Source organism: Aspergillus udagawae (assembly GCF_001078395.1).
Source record: "Aspergillus udagawae IFM 46973 DNA, scaffold_3, whole genome shotgun sequence".
Lineage (NCBI taxonomy): Eukaryota > Fungi > Ascomycota > Eurotiomycetes > Eurotiales > Aspergillaceae > Aspergillus > Aspergillus udagawae.
The window spans coordinates 362687-384884 of NW_025091266.1; the positions used below are offsets into that span (position 1 = coordinate 362687).

Sequence of the window (22198 nt, forward strand, 5' to 3'; positions counted from 1 at the left end):
AATAAAGTAGGGGAATTGCAAAGACATAATTCGTCAATCCAATGCCTGGCGCATCCTCTCCTTCCGCCGTCCAAGGTCAGACTGATACTGTCCAGACTCCAGGTTCTCAGCCACAGTGCAGTCAAGTTGTCCCAGGATGGTTTATTGGTGCAGGGGGATTCAAAGATCCATGCTTGGCTTGAGGTCCATGACGAATGTAGGTAGTTGAGCAAGTCCTGCTCATTCAGCCGTACTGTATTAGATGCTGTCTTCCGCCGTTCATCCGTTCAGGGCACATTCAGCACACCAGATAGGATATCCCATTGGGGTTCAGTTCAGAGTCCTCTTTGTTATGCTGATCGGTGTATCCCACTACAGCTAGATAGTCAATATTTGTCCCTGGTTCGTTGGGACGTGTAGCAGTTTTCGTTCTGGGTCTGCGCATCTGTCCTTGAAACAACTCTGAAACAATTGGTTGGACTTGCTTTATCATTGTACAATTGACTTGACCGACAGGTATCAAACTTCTTACTGCGTTGGACATGCTTGGGTTGAGATGGCCTAGACATCGACTAATTTCCGAATACGGAATGGGGTCCTAGTGGATACCCCATACAACCCAGACTTTGACAGCAAAATCCACAACGGAATTTGCAAAGTAAAAAAGTAAAAAGGAATGACCTACGCAGGATTCGAACCTGCAATCTCTTGATCCGTAGTCAAGCGCCTTACCATTGGGCCAGCAGGCCTTGTTGATGCAGATAAGGAATATACCGACTTATCAAACGGCGCACTTCGTAGGAATGATTCATGAGCATTGCACTAATTATACAAAAAAGAAATCTATGGTTTCATATAAGGTCATACGTCCAGCCACCGTGACGTTCGACTCAAGTTCTCTTTTTCTGAGACGGGACCCTCCTCCAACTCCTCCGAGTCAATGATAATAGCCGGAACCTCGCGATACCCCCTTCCACTCCGGGCATACCAACACCGACACAGCGAGATCATCACCTTCCCAACCACAAAGCCAACCAGACACGCACACAGCCCCGCCGCAACACCCAACAACGCAGGCAGAATCACCGGCCGCACGAGTCTCATGAAGCTGCGATCGCGGCTGCTCCACGGCATGGTATTGTGGTAGTGCGACGCAGGGTTCTTGAACCGGTAGATATCCGCATGTAGCGGCCGGCGATGATGCCGCCGTTCTCCTTCTCCATCGGGGCCGGCACCACCAGCCAACTGATCGAGGTAAGGCTTGATGTGCGATTTGAGAAGGCGCCAGGGCGACGTCATGTGGCCGTGTCTGCGGAACGGGCTGCGCTCGACCTTGCTGATGCTGAGGGTGCCGTCGTTGCGTCGCGATACGGCCACCGCGACCAGGTCGTGTGTGACGGGCCGGCTGTGGAGATCGAACAGGCGCAGTTTGAGGAGGAATGTCTCGCCTAGGAGGGCGCCAGGCTGGGCGGGGAAAGGTCGTGCGTCGAGGCTGTATGCGACCTGGACGGATTGGTGGCCGGAATCTGAGCGCTTGATGGCGGAGAATTGCATGGGTAACGACGGTGGGAAGACGGGTTCGTGGTTGGCGTATAGGGTGCCATTGTCGGAGGAGAAGTCAATAGTCTGCGAGGTTAGTATCGTTGTATCGGAGATGTTAGGATTGACGTACCACGTATGATTTTGACTCGGGACTCTGAGAACATTCGGCGTCTGAAAATGCACAGTGAGAGCAGGGAATGTCGATTTTGTAAAAATGGCGAGAATGTTGGATGTTTGATGTTTGAATATCGGCGGGGTGGCCCTGAGGGGCGAGGGCAGCGACGCCACGGCCCAGGCAGAGACCGGCCAGTGACAGAAATCGTAGCAACATGGTGATTGTTGGAATAGAAAGTCGTAAGGAATGGTGGTGAGGACTATGTTTGTGTATAAGAGCGCATCCAGCGCTTAGCACCTCGAATATCCGTATGCGGATGGTAAATAAGAGCAGAAGGGAAACGTCGGGTGTATGTACAGAGTCAAAGGGAGTGTAATGAATGAAGCGGCACTAGTGGCAAAAGTGGCTTTTATGGATGGGAAACGTGCTCATCTCATGGTGAGGTGATTTGACGCGGGGAAGGCATAAGTAAACCTAAAATGGGCGGATTCATGGACGGGCAGGAAAAAGGAAGACTGCGGGAAGGCAGGCAGTCTTATACCTAGTGTACAGGCTACTTCTGGAACACAGCTACAATTATGTACTAGTCAAGCTAGGAGATTATGGATCTGGGGTCCTGGAATCTGAACCGCGAGACGGCGAGGCAGATCGATAAGTTAAGGGTCTTAATGTATTGCCTAGGCTGAGACATGCGACCCAAGGCTGGGTTGGTGTTGTACAGCCTCAATGACACGAGCCGATCATTTCCTGCGGTCGTTGGCTTGGAGACACTTACGGGGAGGATCCTGTAACTCATTGCTACACTTAATGCTCGGACTTGGTTGTCTCTATTGATAATGTATAATGCGATTAAGAGATTAAGAAAAATTAAGATTCCTGTTGCCTGGAGGTTGCGTGGAGAGTGACTGCCATTAAATGAGCTTGTAGAACTTAAGACCCTACCCACTCACCTATCAATTTTACTAGGTAGGAATCTTGGTCCATAAGAAAATACCTAGCCATCCAGGTACTCCCGCACTAATGTAAGTTCTAGGGTTCCGATAATCCAATAAAACGGACCAACGTTTGACCAACAGCTGCCAACAGTACAGCCTCCTATTGGTGTTGGTCAATTGCTCATTGGTATGGTACCAGTTAGGTAATCCGAGGTACATTGGTTAGTTAACAGATGCTCAATACTCATCCTCTCCAAAGCATTACATTCAGCACAGTATTACACACCTAATGGTATAATGCAGTATTCATGGTTGAAAGTGTCCAAATCTAAAGGGGCAGATGTCTCGGAGAACACACCTGAGAGCCTGGTCCAACTAAGACACCGGCTACCCTAGTCTAGCCTACGCACCATCTATTGTTAGCAACAGCTCAGACACTCAGTCACCAAACCATGTGACTCGTCCCATAGGTCAGAAAAGTTTATCTTCCTCATCCCACATGAGAAGAATTTGCTCAAGAACACTGAGGGATTAAAGAGGCCCAATTAAATCGGGCCAAAAGAAAGCTTAGCGTGGAAGCACCTCAACCTAGTGGGCCCACCCTGAATACTGCGCAACATTTTCTGCCTTGTCTTAGTTGCCTGACTCGTCTTACTTCCCCTTCAGACTGAATAATTCTACGGCCTCGGCCCTACCAGGAAACTAGAGACAAACTAGTTAGTGAGGCACTGGAACTTTGATAAAATGCTAAAAGAAACGTTTGACGTCTCTTGCTTTGGAAGTACCGAGCCAACATATGCTGATAGAGATCGGCTCATGCTGACATCACTTGCATACAGGATTTCAGTGTTGGTAGCAGTGATTCGGCCCCCGAGGATCCCGATCCAACCCTAGGAACTGTTGGTTGGTACTGAATCGTTGCTGGGTACGGCAGTACTTCTCAAGTCTGTCATTATTAGTTCATTACGTTACTGAGGTTCGGACGTTAGTCTATAGCATAGTAGCCTACAAGTGCGGCTATGATCTCTGACATCTGGCCGTCCGGAATCAGATCATATTTGGCGAAATTGACATTCATATGTCTGCCTGTGTTAGAGACCTCCTTAGCAAGCTCCCCCAACACCTACACTCTGAACCAGCTTCCACAGGGCTTGCTCTGGACGTCCTGATTGTGTTTGTATCAGGGTTTTCCCAGCTATATCCATACCTCCAGATGCAGAAAGATGTCTGGCTGATTGGAGGGGCCGCGCACTCTAACATCGTCTTCATTGAGAAATGGCCCCAAATAAGTCAATCTAGAATAGAAGGTAGACTTGAGATTTGGCGTTAAAATCAGCAAGGACCTGCGACCTTTGTAAGGATCTCCCTCAGGAACATCGTTTCTTTTTTAGATGCTCAATTAACAGCTCCTTTCCACGACATTTTCCCGCGTCCCCCCCCTGGGGACTCCCCCCAGGAAATCACTATCAGAAGGGGTGAGCTGTGTGGCAATGCGATTCCCACTGGCAGAAAACCCAGTGACGGCTGGAGGCTTTCTCTTGAGCGACTTCGGTATAGAGCTGAGCAAGCCATACGCGACCAAGGTTATGTCCCAGCATGAATTCAGATGACCAGAATAATCACAGTTTGTATATCTAGGCGAATCCTGAGACTTTGATTTATTTGCAGCTCCATATCAGATGTTGGCTAGACCTGTACCTAAAGCCCTGCCCTTGCCTCTACCACAGTTGTATTCGAAACAGGAAAATTTTGTGTCTTACCCACGGCTGCTCATGAATAAGGATCTCTGGCTCATAGAGGGGCCGCACATGTCAACGCGGTCATCCTAATAAATGGTCCACGTTAAGGCCATCATCAAGGAACAGTTTACAGTGTCATTTCCGCCAATTTACAGCCTTGGAGCCCACCGTTAGAAGAAGCGAACTATACGGCATGCCACTGCCGCTGCAGTTGTCTATGTCTACGCCGCATCTGCTAAACCTCGACAAGGTCGAATTCCAATATACTCTCGCATATACTGTTAATTATCATCAACCTCTCGGATCTTATACTCAAACATCTGATTCGAGGGGATCTTATGTTCGTTCTCCAACTTCTCCGCCGTTTCCACCCCGGCCGCAGGGACTCGATACTCAAATCTCTTCCCCGGGCCTGGGAGTCTGCCATCGGGCAAAGCATAAGGATATGGGAGGTATTCTGGCATCAGGCCCAGCTGCACGAGGACCGTCGCCTGATCCCATGCTATGTGCTCGTGGTAGAGACGATCTCCACGGATATTCACGACTGATGTGAACGGTATGCGGAGAGGCTTTCCGGTTGGTGGGATGCCGGGGATCCTATAAGATGTTAGACTTCGCTCGTAGAGTAGATGCAGACAGATCTCACATCCAGTCGATCTCCTTGTTATGTGTGAGGGAGAATATGAACTCGTCTACGACTCGGTCGATACCGACCGTGCGACTGATAAGCTCTAGGGCTGTGTCATCGGGATTATTGAAGATAAAATGATTCAAGTAGAAATTGCTCAGTCGTGCACGGCCAATTCCGCCCGTCATCTTTTCAGCGTCAGTCTCTTCAAGAGCGGCAGGAATGGGTCTCTCTCACAGTCGGAACATGATTCACATAAGGCTCCTGGACCATTGTCGCCATGGTCTTTTCTACCGATCGGTCTCCGAATTCGTAATAGGTATGCTCCTCCCAAATCTTCTCGAGATTAAAGTAGGGCCCATTTAAGTGCTTCTTCAAGAAGCTCAATGACCGGGTATGGGCTACACCTGCCGTCGAGTACTTGAAATCCGCATGACCGGGTACAATGAAGCCGGCCGACGAGACGTCAGGATACGAATACACAGTGCGGCTTTCTGTTTCCTGGACTCCATTGCTAACTCCAGGCATATGTACCAAGGCAGGAAGTTCAGTGAGGGTGTCCCAACTACCGAAATATACCACCGCAGCTATACGAGCAGCTGTGATTGCATCCAGGATCTTGACAAAACCCGGGGCATAATCAGCTTGGGAACCGTAGACTAAGCCTATTAGTATGCAAATGGCGTTTGGAATAACTGTTCATACCTAGCAAGCCGAATTGATCCTTCTTATCACACTGCTGGAGTGAATTAAGGCTCTCGATCGCTGTCTTGACAAGATCAAGTACACGACCCTTGTCGCCACTGGCTTCCACGTCAAGACTAATCTGGACTATTGCACAACTCTCCTCAGCCCATTTCTGCAAAGGCTCCGGATCTAAGCTTTGGTTCTCCTCCTGACATTTTGCAAAATGACTTGGCCGGATAAGGATCAGTCCCGGGCCATGGCCACAGCGGGAAAGCGGGGGCTGTAAAACAACGCGGGGGTTCAGCTCAACTTGGGGAGCAGAGGGAAGGGAAGTAGAGCTGGAAGACATTTTGGGCAAGCAGTATGTGGATGGCTAGATACTCTCAATTTACAGGTAATTATTTATTGCATTCGTTCTGTCGAAATGGTGCGCAAGTTATGGGTGATTTTGGAGGATATTGACTCTCCTGTTAGCAATTTATCCAACAACACAAGAAGCAGAATCTGATATAATCACAGGAGAAATAAGTAATGTCTCAGAGGACTGACTACCTGCTGAATATCAGAGGACTAACATGGCCTGACGTGCGCAATTGGATCTCTTCCGCATTTCGCCCGCTTCTCCACAATGTGACCCCGATATCAAGGTAGGCCAACTCTTGACTATTGGTAGATGGGGTTTTTCCCCAAGCTGCGAGAGGCATGTCCTGTCATTATTAGATAGCCCTTTTTAAGATACTCAGCAATTTGGAGAGACTGTACCCCCAAGAAACAATCCTTGGATGATGACACGTGATGCGGAGCTGCCATGTCACGTGATATTCCTTACTCGTTTAGGCCATTGCTTCAAACGGTTCCTTGGATCAGTCACCATTCAAGCTCCAGTCGCATCACAAACGGTCAATGCAGATAAATCTCCCGATTACTCCTTCCTTCTAGCCTGATATACTTTGCGTCACTCTCAAATTCGCATTGCTGCATGTCGACACCTCCCGCGACGCGTGCGATCAACTGAAGCTGAGGCAGTCACTCATATTTTGCAGGAAGAGATCCAGGATACACAGAATGAACGTCGAGTTCCAAAAGACTCTTTCGAATCTGGAAGATAAACTCAATGCCCTCATAACCAGCCTTACAATCTCGCCGACCGCCTCAGGAGCTCCTGCAGCAGCCCTTGCACTACTTGACGCGGACGACTCGCTCACATCTGCCATTGAGACGCTTCGCCGGCACCAGGAGAACTACGCCAGAATTCTAAAACTTCGCGCGGAGGCTGAGAGTCTGGAGGAGAAGGTCAAAGGTGTCGTGAGAGACGTTGTGGGCTACGAGAAGGAGATTCGAAGGATCTGCGGCGACGACGAGGCGAGCGATTCGGATGCGGAGGACGTTTCCGACGATGATGATCTGGATTACGGCGGCGATCAAATGCAAACCAAGCCAGTCGGTCTGCGAAAAACAAAGGAGATTGATTACAAGTTACTGCTGGACTTTGCGCGACGGATTAGCAAGTATAACCACCAAGCCGCGGCGGATGCAGCTGCCAACGCCACTCAGGCTGTCAAAGCACGGGAAAGGAGTCTACAACCTGACGATCAGGACATGGCAATGACGGGTGTAAATGGTGGCCTTGGTGTGGAGGAAGGCGCAGAACCGGTCTCATCCGTCACGAAGGAAGCGACATCCTGGCTCGATGAATCGGCGAAGATGACCCGCCAGGTTTACATGATTCCATATCCGATGGAAGACCGTATTCGGATGGGCCTGATGGGTCAGATACAGCTGACCGCTGCCGAAGGTCGGCCGGGGTTTGATCCCGATCAGGAGGTGGAACGATTGATACGCGAGGCTGAGGGTCTGGGATCTACAGAGCCGGTGGTTCCTGCACCGCAGCCTATGGGTGAGGAGAGGAGACATGCGAATGAAGCTGCCAAGGCTGCAGCTCATGCAGGCGCGGCGAGCAGCGGAGCTACAGCCGCACCAGCGCCAGCGCCTAAGCCCAAGGCAACTCTGGATCTTGATCTCTACGACCCTGACGATGACGACATGATGTGATTAAATGTACAGCGCCCCCGAGTACATTTGCACACAATTCAGAACACACCTACTACAGCCAGTACACGCTGAAGGTCCTGGATCAAATTATTCATTGCATGAACTCAAATTCTGAACTGAGAATCGGAAAGCATCCAGCGCTACATCCAACAGTGATGGAACTACATACTGTGAACTGATGACTTGGCAGTCCACTTCCGGAAACGCTTTCCGTAGAAATAGACCGGAATGGCGCAAAGACACCAGAGGGTGGTCAAAGACATGTTCATCATGATTGGGCTCACGAAACCGCTTTTGATCACCCACGGGGTGATGAACTCAGCGAATCCATAACCCCACAGGTTCTTGTTGACTGTGATCGCCACAAAGACTAAACCCGCAACGGGCTTATAGCTGTCCACAGCGTAGGTGCTGGTAATGGCTGGAAGAGCGGAGACCTGAATGCCAGCGCAAGTGTAGCCGATTATCACAATAATCTGCAAGGCAGTTAGCTTGAGTCACTTTCAACACAATGCTGTGAACTGACCCTCCAATCCCATTTGTGTTCGTAGCCAAACGCCACGACGAAATTGCCGATTATCATGATGATCACATAGGGTATCATGGCTGGCAATCTCATCTCCGGCTCTCGAATACCTCTGTTCCTCTTTGTGGCTCTCATCGAAATCCAGTCAGACAAAGGCCCGTTGGTAGCCAAGCCTATGGCAGCCCCGACGATAATGGCAAAGTTGAAGAACCCGATGGTCTGGCTGTTGAAGTTGTATGGAGGAGCGGCAAAGGCTTGACTCTGGGTGAGATTTAAGGTCAGGAAGCAACTGGCGGACCACGAGACGGTGAACGCAGCAAGTTCGACTATGGGGAATGCAAGCAGTTTCCACGGAATCCAGAAGCAGGTCCACAATGTCTTGAGATAGTTGTCTGACGGCTGCCAGAGCATGAACTGCTGTTTGGAGGGATAGCCCTTCCCCAGCCAAGGGTCTTGATCTGCTCCACTCTCAGATGCAACGTTTTCCTGCTGCAGGGTGATCTCCACCGGCTTCTCCGGCTCAGAGGCCGAGGAGGAAGTCATCACCTGTTCTTGACCATGCTGTATCTCGGATGGATGGGCGCGGTGCCATTTGGTTTCGGGGAACAGGAAGATGAGGGCTACGAGGATGATGCCGAGGACGCCGGTGTTGAGCCAGAAGAAGCTGCGCCATCCGATGTGTTCTGCCATGGGACCGGAGATGACGGGACCGACCTATGGGAAGAAGTCAGTTCAAGTCATTATTGTCTTGTTCACGATGCTTACCATCAGAGAACCAAAATAGGCGGTGAAATATAGGGTGTTGTATGCTCCTCGCTCGTGGAGGAATAAGACGTCGGCAATGATCTCGGGTTGGGCTGTCTATTACCCCTGATTAACATGAAATCTTGTGTCATTTCGAGTGTTCCTACCTCGGCAGGTCCAGCTCCGAAACCGTTCAGGATACATGCTCCCATGTAACTTCCATATGAGGTGGCAAGCGCTCGCCAGATGTTGCTGACCAGACAGATGAGGACGGAAAAGATCAGGACCGGGCGTCGACCGAAGGCTGCCTGGACGGGAACCCTTCAACTCGTCAGCCACGTGTCGGTTTTTCGAGACTATCGAGGACGCACCAGAAGAAATTACTGAAACCAAGAACGAGAATGCAAACGCCAGTGAATTTGATCACGGCAGCCAGATCGGCATCAAACGACTTCATCAGTTGTGGAAACATGGGCGCAAGTGCCAATGGTCCCAGACCCTGGCTGAACGACACTGCGGTGGACATGCAGATGGCGCTCATCTTCCAGAACCTATTCCAATTCTGCGGGCGTCAGCGTTCGTCTCACCGAGTCATACGGATGGGCCATATACCAAAGGATCATGAGGGTTTTGGGAGGGCTGTGGCACCAGCACTCGGTCGGAGGATTTGACAAAGTGGACGGAGCCCACATCTGCCATGATCTCCGTTCCGGGATAGATCTTGGTATTGAGCTGCTGCTCGATCCTGCTCGTGTGTCAGAGGTTTTCCACCAAGTGAGGCTTCTAACGTACTGATGGATCGTCTGTATGCTTCATGTCAGCGCTGCTTGCTTATTGCGATCTAGTTCCTGGTTACTTACATTCTCATCATGATTCATCTCCATCTTGGGCAATTTCACTCTTCATCCGCAGTAGTGCGTAGTTGAGTGCTAGACTAGCACCGTAGGGTCCGATCCCCTTATAACATCGACGAGAGACACGTCTTCTATAATGCGGAATTCCCCCGGCAGTCAGTAGTGCACGGTTACCGAACGCGATGTTTATACTTTACGCGACCGAGGTCTGCCTATACATCGACGTGGCCTTCCATTGGGTTTTATGTTTGCGACTGTCGAAATCCACGGACCAGAATCAACAGGCTAAAAGCGGGGAATTAAGATGCCCAGAGACAAACGCAGGGGAGCTAGCTCCACAGCAACCCCGGATTTCCCCATCTGGCACTCCACTTCCCCAGGCCATCCATTCAGGACGAGGGACCACCGCCCCAGCCAACCATCTCTTATCTCCAGCGCCTGGCATTGGCCATGACATCTTCTACCCCAAACGACCGCGGATTATGCCCGCTGTTGGTCACCCTGACGAGATGACAACCGAGCTTGAACCCGGCAACAACGGCCTAGAGCCCTAACCGCCCAACCTCCCCGACGCAAGCACGGCCGGTTCCCCCCAAAATGAGTTTAGCTATCCGTTGTATGTGATGGATTCTGGTCGATAAGCTACTGGCTAGTCATTCACGTCACTTGGTTCATCAACCGAGCTGCATTTCCGATGTCCTGAGAAACGACCTTGGGGCGGGTTTAAGGTTTGAGGTGTATTCCTATCGGCAGATGGAACTGCCGATGTAGCTTCTAGCCTGGGCTTGATGAAGCGGAAATGTCCCTGCATGTCTCATTCTGAAATTGTCTCGAGCTGATAAAGCAATGAATAATTCGAGCTAGTTGTCGGACAGATTGGTCTTTCTGCGCCACTGGAGAGTCTAGTCCATGTCTGGTAAGAGAGCTAGAATGGACGTTATCCTGTTGTATATTAACTCTTTTGTTACGGTTTCGGACACAGTGTCGTTAATGCTTGCAAGTGGCCATTCCTCTATTTTGCAAGCTTTGTCTGAGTAAAACAATTCTTCCAGCTAGCGGTTTCAAGTCTACGCCCTACGCTAATGCCAGGGTCTGCAAGCTCCACGTATAAACTGAGTATCACTCGAAGTAGCGCACGCCTATCCAGTGATAAGGGGATCTAGGCGCTACCACGGTGTCTTCGACCCATGGCGGGCTTGAATAACTAGCTGACATGGATTATCCATGCCAAGGCTTGCTATTACCAGATCACAATTAAGATAAGACAGCAAGAAAAGCCAAAAAGGTCATACAAGAAATGGTACAGTCCTGTGCAAGGCCTGAATCCCACACAACCACCACATTCAACAAAAGCAACCTAACAACCGTACACCCTATCCGAAGATGACTCACTCCTTCAGCGCATCATGCCCCCAATTCTTCAACGACCTGTAACTTTTACTCCCGGTATCCCTCTTCGCTTGCTCCTCCTGCGCCAGATGCCGCTTACAGTACGAGACCACCCTGCGCATATGTTCTAGATCCTCGTCCGAGTACCCAGACGGGTCTCTGGAGGGGTTATGTTCGAGGATATCCACGATTCTGCGGCCGCTGTTCGGTCGTCAACGTCAGTTTGTTCAGCACTGTCCAATCCAGACGGGTAGGCATGAGGATGACGAATACCTCTCGTGACCGACCGTCTCGCCGGACGCTGACGCAGACGCGCCCCTCCAGCCTGAGGACTGGGATTGTTCTTCCTTGAGCCAGGCGCGGAGTTCATTGGGGGTCATGTTGACCAGGTCGTTGAATTCCCTTGGAGCAGTGGTTAGATTAGATGGGATTGTCGGAGAGGATCGGGACGTACTCGATGACGGTGTTTTTGTCTTTTACCATTTTTGCTACATATATTTTGTCTTAATTGCTGATAGTGAGAATAATTTTTGAATTGACCAGGTTTGTCATATATATCTCTACCTTAGTAGAGAAGAGGTACTCATAGAGCTCTTCTTGATTGACGTCATGGATTCCCCGGAGATCGAGATGATCGACTGTTTTGGACATCTGATCGATCGGTATACATAATCCTGCCATGACCTAAGATGATTAAGCTTATTGAACGTCATAATGAGAATTAAACGCATCAGATTTGGCAATATTTGTTGGTCTTGAGGTCATATTGGCTTCCTACATACAAGAGCAAATCGATTTGTGTCGGAGACAAGGGAACACCAGATATACTTGTATTTTTCTACTTTAGCCAATCAATAATGCATTTCAAGGCATATCCGGTTTATTTTGACTATGCTGGCGCCCCAGCTGACCTGCAGACTTGGAAAGATTGTCCACACTTCCCCCGTAAAGACTTATGAGCTCCCTGCAGCTGACACATGGGTTCCTGAGGCGGCTTGCAGTCTTCTTGGAGCCAAGTATAATGTCACTGTGTTAAAATCGGATGCGCTCTCAGATATCTCCCACTTATATATTTAACTGGAGAGTTTGAAGGCTCTTGGTTGAGCACATCGTGGACGGTCTGCTTCACAACACGTAGGACACGGCCTCGAATACCAAACTTTTTTCCCATACACCTAAATCCCTAAACCCTAACCCGTCTTGTTTATCTTCGATCGTCTCGACAGGGGGATGCTCAAGTGCGGGACCCTCGTCGGTAAACGTCCCTGTCCTCCCAAGGACAACTCGCAGACCGAGCCTGTCAAGGCGGCGCCCGGCGGAGGCTGCATATCTCCAGATGCTATTCACTTGTCATCCATGTAAATGTACCAGCCTCTTTGCAATGGTCTGCTACCCTTCTCTAGGTTGCTCCACTATGATAATCTTAGTATGTAGCTAGATGAACACCCTTATACTGTAATAATGAAATCCTGTGTAAGTTTGGACAGGTGCAGAGTCGGTCTTCAATAGCAAATCTCCGTACGCCGAGTTTGAATGATGTTTTCAATTTCTCAACCAGGGAGGGATCAACAACCCTATTTCTTGAATTTTTCCATTCAAGAGTTAACTCGCGGACATCGATTGCAAAGGAGTCAAGGTATGCCCCCTCCAGTGATTGATTCACTGGCATCCCCATTTTCTGCGGCCTCATCTCCATCCTCACTCTCTTTGGACAAATCTTCATCGCTCGCCTTACCACCAGCCCGAAGGCCAGCGTCGATAGCAACAGCTCCAGTTCCCTTAATTGGCTGGGGCCACAGAGCCTTCAGCCTCAAGCAGGGTCAAGGAAGCGTCCCAAACGCGCTGAAGGTCCGCAAAGAAACCGGCGATCTGGGAGTGCTTCCTTACGAACAACAGGGCCATCATGGAAGGCCTCCAGAGAGATGAGATCCAAAGCGGCAAGATGAGTCATGTTCGCATTATGAGGTAGACCGAAGGCAGCGAACATAGCAATGGTATTGGCTTCGTGGATGCGGCGCTTTGGTTGGTCGATAAGAGTAAGGATCCCAACCATAAGCCCCTAATAAATTAGCATTTGGTACTGGAAGGTCCAGAAAGGGACATGGAAGGAAAAGGTACTCTCATAAGACTTACCTCAAGAGGGGGTTGAACGGGTAGCTTTCGGTGTAATCCCCTTCGATCAACAAGATAGTGCAGTCTAGGATCCAACAAAAGAGTTCACCATAGTAGATCTTCAGCTCATCATCTTCATTCTGCAAGCAGTTTGGAACCAGTTAGAAATCAGTTAGAAAGTGCTTATCAGAGTAATATAAAAACTCACTTTTCATAGTCAGGCAGCTCGAGTTTTCCACTCTCAACCTCACGAAGATACCACTGGTACCACTACTTTAGTAAATTGTCAGCTTTCTCTGATCCTAATCACTATTTAATTAGTTAATAAGTAGTAATACTGACTCTCTGAAACCGCGTTGTGATTGATCATTTTTGAGGGCAGTTGCCACATGATATGACGAGCGAGGTCCATTTGACAAAAAAGACCACATTGAGGTGGGGGGCGCCGCCCACCAGCCAGAGATCTCTGTCTCTGATGAGACGAGGGTATGGTTCAGGATACCCAACTTCAAATACAATCGTGGGCAACGTGCATCCATGTGACTCGATATAAAATTCAGGCTCTTTGAAGGAGATTGTGTACGGGGGTGAAAATGAATCATATCCTACACTTGGTTAGACATGCAAGAAGTTAAAGAGGACGTAATATACTCGTGTTCGAACTCAAAAGGAGGCCGTCATGTTCTTGATCACTCAAGAACTCAGAGCGATATGCCCGGGCGATCTCGTTATGAAGCCAAGCCTTTGGACAATTGTGGACTTTTTTTAGTGCCTCTTGCTGTGAGTCTCTCAGTCTCATACCAGTCACTGCCAATTTTGTATTCTTGTCCACGTTCAGGAAGCTTTCTGCGCAAGGGACCAATCTCATGCAAGTGTGTAGGATCGTACGGCATACGGGATGCAGTGATGAGTGCCATGGTGTTCTGAGGAGTGACTGAGCGTGGACTTTCGTTGACTTTGTCTTCGTACGAGGTGACCTCTTCAACTTCTTCATCGACTTCATCTGGGGGAACCTCCTCGACTTTATTGTTGTCATCAGGGGTAGGAGTATCAATTCGACTTGAAATTCTGTCAAGTTAGCTATATTTGAATATGATTGCTTGATAGAGAGTAGTAGCTTACCGAAGGTGAGTGATATCCTGGTGTATCAACACCAGGTTTGCAACATTCTCAGCGGGCACTCCGTAAGTACCAGGGCGGCTGATAATATCCGCTAAAAGCGCGATAATATCACTCCGGCTCAAGGTGTACGCCCATCGAAAATCAACACGGCCGTTCAGCCACAAACGCAACTGTTCAGCATGGCTTCCGTGGCCCGAGTCCACTTTGCCGCGGTGGTCATCCACTATGAACCCAAGATCTGACATCTTGTATCTTGTGGGCGCTGAGATGACCCAATCATGGATGACAAACTTCGACTCCTTGCCCTGCATGGAGAATTTGGTGGCCACTATCGGGATATCCTCTGCCTTGAGAATACCCAGTTGCCCGAGTTTGAAAAATGACCAGCGAAGGTCCGGAGGCCATCAAAGATCCAATGTCCAAAGGCATATTGATAGCCCACTATTGATGGGCGTCACATAGTTATTGTGATCGAGATCCAGAAGTCCTGGGAAGCTGGTGATGATCCGGAGCTGTGTGAGCTTCCGGACGCCTGCTCCAGGGAGTTGGGGGTGGAACACCCTATCCTCCTCCTCGGCCTTCGGGCCTTTCGGCCGGAGCCGAAGTCATCTTGCTCAGACGCGTTCTCGTCGTCGATGGTCTGCGTGGCCTGCATTTCGGCAAGCTGCTCAATCGTCAGTTCCGATGTGTTCCATTGTTGGGGCCCGGAGTAGACTCCGGGTCCAAACATCCAAAGTTTATGGTCAACCTCAGTCTGGATGACAATCGCGAGTTGGATGAGTCCTGTCTATGACGAGGAGGATGCAGCAAACTTGAGCAGTGCCTTCAAGGATGGTCCAACTCGGAACAAGCCTCTAGTTATCCGTCCTTTGGGATGTCCTTGGGCGCCGTCTGGGGTCGTTGAACGACAGGGACCAAACCGTATACTGGTCCTGGGTTCCGTCGTGAGAGAAAGGAGTACATGAAATGTTGAGTAGCTATGACAGAAAGTGTTAGTATCTATTACCAACATCAACCGTGGCGATGGAATTTACCGTCTCTTGATACACAGTACAGACCAGTACACAATCACAAACAATACAATCAAAGGCGCAGGCGTAGGGACGGGCTCATCTAGTGGAGGGGGCCTATACCTCGAGCGGGCCAAAGGCTGTTAGAGGCTCGCCCGCAGACGGCGCAAGGCTTTCTCCAGCTTTGTATCGGCCTGGTTGCCGCTCGTCCTGAACAGGGAACATGCGATTGGGTAGGAAAACTTCTCGATGGCGGCATCGTTCATTGAGACAAACGCCCAGTCAATAATTCTCTTGCCCAGTATAGCGTTCCTGGAGGTGGCCGTCATCCTAGGCGTTCGCGACGGTAGACGGAGACTATTGACTGGAAGTCATTTACCTGGTCTTGAAGCTTTGTCGCAGATCCGCCGCCCATTTCTTCTCGCTCGCGTATTCTTTCAGACAGCCTCTCAATCTGCTCGTTCTTGGCAATGTTGGACATGCATTCACCCAATTGGAAGAATAATTATTGCGGCCAGCTCAACGCTATTCACTCACATTTTTGCTTGCAGTTGTGAATAAATGGCTAAGACTTTTGAAGGCAGACATCATAAAGGTGAATTGTCACTCGAGCTATCAAAGGAACTTGGAAACGGGTACTTGGGAGAAGGAAGAAAAGCGAAACACAATTGCTAAAGTAGATTAGAGTTGATTGTAGAAGGAGAGTAAGATAGACATAGAGTTAGACTCACAGAAAAGAGTTTCTTATGACCTTGATGTGCTAGGCTCCCACTACGGAAGGAGCAAACCATACAAGGGAGTTCTCATCTGGCAATGGCAACTTGCTCAGACCGTATCTGCATGGTGGCATGCTTGTCGAGGCAGATTTCAACTTCACTTGGAGAGCTGCACCCGCTCCCCAGGGTCTGAGCGCGCTTAATTCACTGGGTCTTTGGCCATTCTGATCGCCTTGTTGCGTATCAGACTCAGCCCAACCAACCACCGGTTGTGCGACGTCTATCCTTCACTGCTCGGCTCTCGGTGCGAGGAGCACCCATGAGTCCCTTCACTGCCCTTGGTCCTTCTGAATCTGATCCATCATATCTGTTGGCGGGGTAGAATCAAATTCCAAAAAATCTCCCCCTATCCTCACATATTGCCGCGCGCAGTTTGCTCATTCTCTGAGTTAGCGGAATGCTGCCTTCAGTATTAGAAACGTAGAATGCCAGAAATGTTGTATTGAACAGAGGCACACCTAGGTCGTTCATCTGCGGGAGGTACCGGGCTTGCGTATTTTTGATAATGGACAGTCATTATGTGACATGACCCTGAGCGCCCTTATGTGGTCCCTGTGCCAGGCCGATCCCCGGACATGGAGCTTCGGAGCCTGCTCATTGAAGTTGATGCGTTCGGCTGGCAGGTTGAGGTTCAGATAAACCTGCTTGTCTTGCCTACTTGGTTGGTAAGCCACGAGTGATGCGAGTAGGTGAAAATCGATCGATTCGATCAACGAAGGACAATATCTTTCCGACGTAAAATTCGCCAGAGAGTTCAACTGCAGAGAGCGCTGAACGATCAGACACAATCTTACCGTCGGCTCCTCGTTCGAGACTGGGCAGGGACTGTGACAGTGGGATTGGCTGCAACGGCTGCTCAGCGTACTATCCCTTCAGCACGGGGACTCGTGGCTGCATTGGGAAGAATATGGCCTACCACTCTATGTACCTGATCGTTGCTCGACTGGCGTCTCTGTTGATATCGAATCCTGCGATCCTCTGCCGTTGGAGTTCAACCACAAACGACGCTATCAGGCTTGTACAAATCGAGAGTTATGATATTGTGGATGTGACGACAATCCTAATTCCGATCAACACCTTCATCCTAGTTCCCAATTACGGGTTCAAGGAAACCCAGACACTATCGTCAAGCAGGGCTTAAACTTGCACCAGATACTCTCTCGGTCTCCCCATACATGTTGCAGATCACAAAGGTATACCCTGCATTCAGCATAGCTCCACCTGCCATTGCCGCAATTGTCCAGACAGTGCCGCAGTAATTGACTTGCATGCCGACATAACATGATCCGCCGCCGTGCTCCTAGCAAGGTCTTATTAAGTACTTATAGATACATAGAACTCAACACAATCAAAGGACCTTGAATATGGTACTTACTTGCATTTTGTATGTGTAAAAGTAGTTGTGTATATTTGTTCTTGAGTAGGTGAAGCTATTGCGTGTGGCAGTAGGAGGCAGCTGGAAATCAGGAAGCTGCACGTTTGATGAGCCGTTCGATAGGCTCGCAAATTGATGCCTGTATACTTTAGGTTGGAGATAGGAGAGGAAGTGAGTACTGAAGGGTTCAGGAAGTTAGAGGAGGGACCTCTTGCTTATATACTTCTCCTTCAACCTCTTATTGTAATTCTTCGTGCAAACACAATCTATCTTCACAGTAGCACCATGCCGAATCATAAATTACGCAACGAACCTAGGCTCCTCACTTGGGTTGTTGCTAAGAAGCCTCTGAGCCACGTACTTATCTCTTCACACACCATTATTATAGCCGCTCATGCTTTCAATACGTGGCACCACTTGCATTTTGTGTGTCTGAGATCATGGGGGTGTTTTCCTATCTTCCCCGCTCTCAGCCTTGCATCCTACATACTCGAAATGGGGGTGCCATGGGGCCGGCTGTAGGAAACATAGCACAGATACTCTGTTTGCTGCTAATGGACTGGTCCAAATCAAGATTGCAGAAACTGATATTGATTGTAGGTGTTAGCTATGGGCAGATATGCCCTAAATGGGGTCGCTCACACCAAGCATGAAACCGGGAAATCAGCCCACCTGTCATTTAACAAAAATGTCTGCAGAGAAATTATAGATATGCTTCTTGACCCATCCATGCTGACTGCATATCCTGGGCTGTTATAGACCTTAGGAAGGGCATACTCCAGAATGCCTGCCCAGGGCTGCGCCTGCGCGAACCCAACCTTTCGCGGACTCACGTAACATCGGACGCCTAGCAGAACACTGTGCCTGTAGTGGAACTACTGCATCGTGTCAAATTTGGGTTGCAGGATGGCTTGGCATTGATTTGATTGGAAATGGCCATTTTCGTATGTATGTATTGAAATTAACTAATTTTATCATATTCTGGGTTTCTTAATAGTAACTAAGGGTGCCTGGCTTACTCTTACTAAGAAAGCGCAGTATCGCTAGGGAAGTCTGATACTTGTCATATAAAACAAACACGTCCGACACTTTTCCCTTTCGCCTACCATCTCCCACAAATTATGTTGTCCACGACTACAAATCTCCTCAGAACACAGACCCGGACCTCAAATTTCTCCACTTTGCAGAGTGCAATTCCTCTTGCAAGAAACACCATACGCTCCTCGCTCCGACCTTCCCGACTCTTTGCACAGAAATATCAGGTTCAAAAATCAGCTTCAACCCATGAAAAAGCATTAGCAGCGCTGGCAAGATTATCCAAACGCGATCCACCTCGGCATCCGTCAAAGCGCACCCCTGGTAATGAATCTCGTGATAATCTTGCTGATCGCGTTGAGAAAGCTCTAAAAGAAGCTGGCTTGCGCACATGGGGCTTCCCTATTTATCGATGCACCTATCAAAATGATTCCAACTGGGCCGAATTTTTAGATCGGTACCGATGGCATATCTCTGACATGCTCAAGAACTATAATGGTCTAGACATGCTTGATAGTTTTCAGACTACTGTCGTCGAGGACCGAGCCCTTTTTGAAGGTGCGAGCACGGCGACAATCCGTGAGCATTTCCAGAGATGGGCAACGACTGCTATTCAGGAAGAATCAGGCGGCTCGCCTGATATGATTCGGTACTCTAACGTTGAAGCGGCGCGTTATCAGTTCTGTCTTTTTGTTGATGAAGAGTCCTTGCAAAGTGTTCTTCGGGCACCTATTGACGACTGCATCAATAAAGATGCATTCGTGAATATGCTGTATGGGTGGTGGAAACCTGAGTCTATTGAAGATTTCAGCCAGGAAGATCTTGAAGACGTAGAGAAGCCAGAGGATCTACTTGATGATGGTTATGATCCTATCGAAGGGTGTACTCTAAGGGATGTTGGGTGGATGAAGGTTGCTTTATGTGACGCGGGGCTGGAAGGTTTTATAAAGATGGGCGAGTATGGTGAGTGGGAAAGATTATATGAGCGTCCTCATGAGATTTGTTATAATATCTCGAATTTCCATGCTCGGCGATAGAGCCATGGTCATATTAAGAAATGAAAGGAATCAAGAGTGTACATATGTAGTGGAAACAGTAATTCTTACAGCTATGCCAGATTAGCCAGCAGGACCAGGTCTCTGGTAGGAAGAAGCAGTGAACCACTACTTGTGGCAGAGTGAGCAAAGCTGCAGCAGATTTCGTGCTACCTTCCTATAGTTGTCCCAGCCTATATAGAAACGCTTTAAGGCGCCAGCTGCCACCGCAAAGTGTCTGAACCTGGTTCAGGAGAACGGTGTAGAGAATAAAATAATGGAAGTATCCCCAAGTAAAGCACGTATGAAGGCTTTTCGAGGATGAAAATATAAAAGATGTTGATCTGGCACTTTCTTCGCTCATCAATGATAATCCTGATGCCTGTTGGGACCACTTCCAACCGTGCAGTGTGTTCGGACGAGGAACTGCCGAGGAGCCCAGACTCGGGGCTTCCAGGAGGCTCGAGGAGCGGGCACTGGTTGTAACGGATGCTTTTGAAGTTCCATCCGAGCGGACCAGTATGAGGTCTCCTCTGAATTCAGCGAGAGGCAGCTTCCCCGTGCCTGTACCTTATAAGTTGGTAAATGATTACTTCTGCACAGAGTACAATCTTTTGTTCATAATAATTTTACCCAGAAATCAGCGCCGCAATCGCCTAAACACTATGTCCACCCATTCCGAAAATCAAAAATCAGTAAATGAAAGGGAAGAGAATATTTTCCTTTTTATTCCAAACTTGATTGGTATGAGAAAGAACCTTTTGAGCCATGAAGACTAAAGAGTTATCTAGTACTGATTACTCATTGCCAGGTTATGCACGAGTGGTTTTCGCTATTGCTTCACTTTATTATACGCCTTATCATCCACGAACCTGTTCACTCCTATATAGCGTTTCGTATCTCCTAGATGCCTTGGATGGGGCGGCTGCTCGGCGCCTTGGACAGTCAACACAGTTTGGCGCTGTCCTGGACATGATTACCGATCGATGCACAACAGCTTGTCTGTTAGTATTTCTTGCAACTGCGTTTCCCAGATGGAGCATAGTCTTCCAAGCCTTGATTAGCTTGGACTATTCAAGCCACTACATCCATATGTATGCTACCCTAGCAATGGGTGGACAGCGGCAGAGTCATAAAGATATTGACGAGAGTCGGCCCTGGGTCATGAGAGCATATTACTCTAATCATGTTCGTGCATCACCCTTCTTGAATGCAAATAACATTACCTGATATATGCACAGAAAGTACTGTTTACTGTATGCACGATGAATGAGGCATTTTTCATTGCGCTATATTTGCTTTCATTTTCTTCGCCGCTACTCATGCCTTCACTGGAGAACAGCGAAGCAAGCTTTGCAACAGCCTCCCAGATCTGGGGATCGCCTTGGAGTGCTGGGGCTATGGAAATGGCTCGGTAAGGATAGCTCTGACTCCGTTAGGACATTTCGTGCTGACATCTCGTTTAGTGCCAATAAAATCAGCAGTTCCTTGCCATGGTTGTTACTTACCATCTCATTGTTATTCATGCTCTTCAAGCAGTATGTGAACGTCATACAACTAGTAGAAGCGAGTAGATGGCTAGCACAAAGCGATGTTGAGATGAGGAAGACACGCCTCTCGAAGGAAAACTGAATGACTTGGCTGATTATTTTCTCTGAATTTTTCATACTAATATGGCTCATCTTAGTCCTACAAACGTGCCTTGGTTTGGATAAAAACTCAAAAAGAGCCCGTCATGTTCTTGATCACTCAAGAACCCAAATCGATATGCCCGGGGGATCTCGTTATCAAGACTGAGCGCGACCTGACTGCCAACAGCGGGCTCGATGTCGGTATATTCGAGAAATCCGCGTCCGGTTACCGTAAGGATCTCAGTGTTGATTTCACAGGTCCTCATATTCTAGTTGTAAAGGTCTTGGGAAACTGCACATAGCTGGGATCCTGTGTCGATACAGCAGCTTTCTTGCTTGTGAGTGATGTCTGATGAATGCAGTGCACAATGCCTGACTGTCCTGCAATATCATGAAAGAGACATCATCTGCCATCCGCTGCCAGGCGGAGGCAGGTACCTTTGTCGGGTGAACTGGGATGTAGATAACCTCGTATGGTAAATCCGAGTTGTACTTGAGGATATCTTCCACGATGTCAGAGAGATTATGACTGCCTGGAGTACCCTTTATTTCACGCGGTGCCATATTATTAGCCGCCATCCTTAACAAAGTGGCAGGTGGGCTAGTAGTAGATATGATGGGGGTTTGGAAAATAATTTGTGTATGTTAAGATGTCCACCATGTTACGTCCAGAGGGTAGAAGCGATTCTTTTATAGAATTAAATATGAACGCACTTGATTGAGACCCTTTTTCGCCGCGCCAGATAATAGAATAAGGATCAGCCAAAAGCAGAAAGCAACAAATATAATATGAATGTTTGCGCCTAGTTTAGAGAGGTCCAATAGAATATGAGTAATGAGTGATACTACGTAGCATTAAGTTGTGACCTCGATGCCCATCTGTATAGAAAGAGCAGGATAAGCACAATAAGCG

General features: G+C 48.7%; 8 protein-coding genes and 1 non-coding gene across 9 annotated transcripts; 2 read left to right on the forward strand and 7 right to left on the reverse strand.

Annotated features, from left to right (window-relative positions):
- Positions 1–656: 656 nt before the first annotated feature.
- Positions 657–728, reverse strand: Aud_003984. Its single transcript has one exon. It is a non-coding gene; the product is annotated as a tRNA-Arg (tRNA).
- Positions 729–840: 112 nt separating this feature from the next.
- Aud_003985 (uncharacterized protein) lies at positions 841–1852 on the reverse strand (the record flags this gene model as incomplete). Its single annotated transcript, XM_043288931.1, has 2 exons — positions 841–1605; positions 1652–1852. The coding sequence occupies 2 exons, from the start codon at positions 1850–1852 to the stop codon at positions 841–843; spliced, it is 966 nt and encodes a 321-aa protein (XP_043144866.1).
- Positions 1853–4591: 2739 nt separating this feature from the next.
- Aud_003986 (uncharacterized protein) lies at positions 4592–5974 on the reverse strand (the record flags this gene model as incomplete). The annotated part of the gene is made up of 4 exons (XM_043288932.1): positions 4592–4907; positions 4957–5126; positions 5176–5597; positions 5644–5974. The coding sequence occupies 4 exons, from the start codon at positions 5972–5974 to the stop codon at positions 4592–4594; spliced, it is 1239 nt and encodes a 412-aa protein (XP_043144867.1).
- Positions 5975–6690: 716 nt separating this feature from the next.
- Aud_003987 (uncharacterized protein) lies at positions 6691–7677 on the forward strand (the record flags this gene model as incomplete). The annotated part of the gene is made up of 1 exon (XM_043288933.1): positions 6691–7677. One exon carries the CDS (start codon positions 6691–6693, stop codon positions 7675–7677), a length of 987 nt encoding a protein of 328 aa, XP_043144868.1.
- A 161-nt stretch (positions 7678–7838) lies between these two features.
- Positions 7839–9831, reverse strand: Aud_003988 (putative MFS transporter; the record flags this gene model as incomplete). The annotated part of the gene is made up of 8 exons (XM_043288934.1): positions 7839–8153; positions 8204–8917; positions 8969–9064; positions 9115–9268; positions 9319–9509; positions 9560–9692; positions 9740–9750; positions 9808–9831. 8 exons carry the CDS (start codon positions 9829–9831, stop codon positions 7839–7841), a joined length of 1638 nt encoding a protein of 545 aa, XP_043144869.1.
- Positions 9832–11189: 1358 nt separating this feature from the next.
- On the reverse strand, positions 11190–11673 carry Aud_003989 (DUF3140 domain-containing protein; the record flags this gene model as incomplete). Its single annotated transcript, XM_043288935.1, has 3 exons — positions 11190–11391; positions 11464–11592; positions 11645–11673. 3 exons carry the CDS (start codon positions 11671–11673, stop codon positions 11190–11192), a joined length of 360 nt encoding a protein of 119 aa, XP_043144870.1.
- Positions 11674–13000: 1327 nt separating this feature from the next.
- On the reverse strand, positions 13001–14669 carry Aud_003990 (uncharacterized protein; the record flags this gene model as incomplete). The annotated part of the gene is made up of 4 exons (XM_043288936.1): positions 13001–13249; positions 13324–13363; positions 14104–14370; positions 14425–14669. The coding sequence occupies 4 exons, from the start codon at positions 14667–14669 to the stop codon at positions 13001–13003; spliced, it is 801 nt and encodes a 266-aa protein (XP_043144871.1).
- Positions 14670–17336: 2667 nt separating this feature from the next.
- Aud_003991 (uncharacterized protein) lies at positions 17337–17591 on the reverse strand (the record flags this gene model as incomplete). The annotated part of the gene is made up of 2 exons (XM_043288937.1): positions 17337–17510; positions 17586–17591. 2 exons carry the CDS (start codon positions 17589–17591, stop codon positions 17337–17339), a joined length of 180 nt encoding a protein of 59 aa, XP_043144872.1.
- Positions 17592–18706: 1115 nt separating this feature from the next.
- Aud_003992 (uncharacterized protein) lies at positions 18707–19657 on the forward strand (the record flags this gene model as incomplete). The annotated part of the gene is made up of 1 exon (XM_043288938.1): positions 18707–19657. The coding sequence occupies one exon, from the start codon at positions 18707–18709 to the stop codon at positions 19655–19657; it is 951 nt and encodes a 316-aa protein (XP_043144873.1).
- Between the last annotated feature and the right edge of the window lie 2541 nt (positions 19658–22198).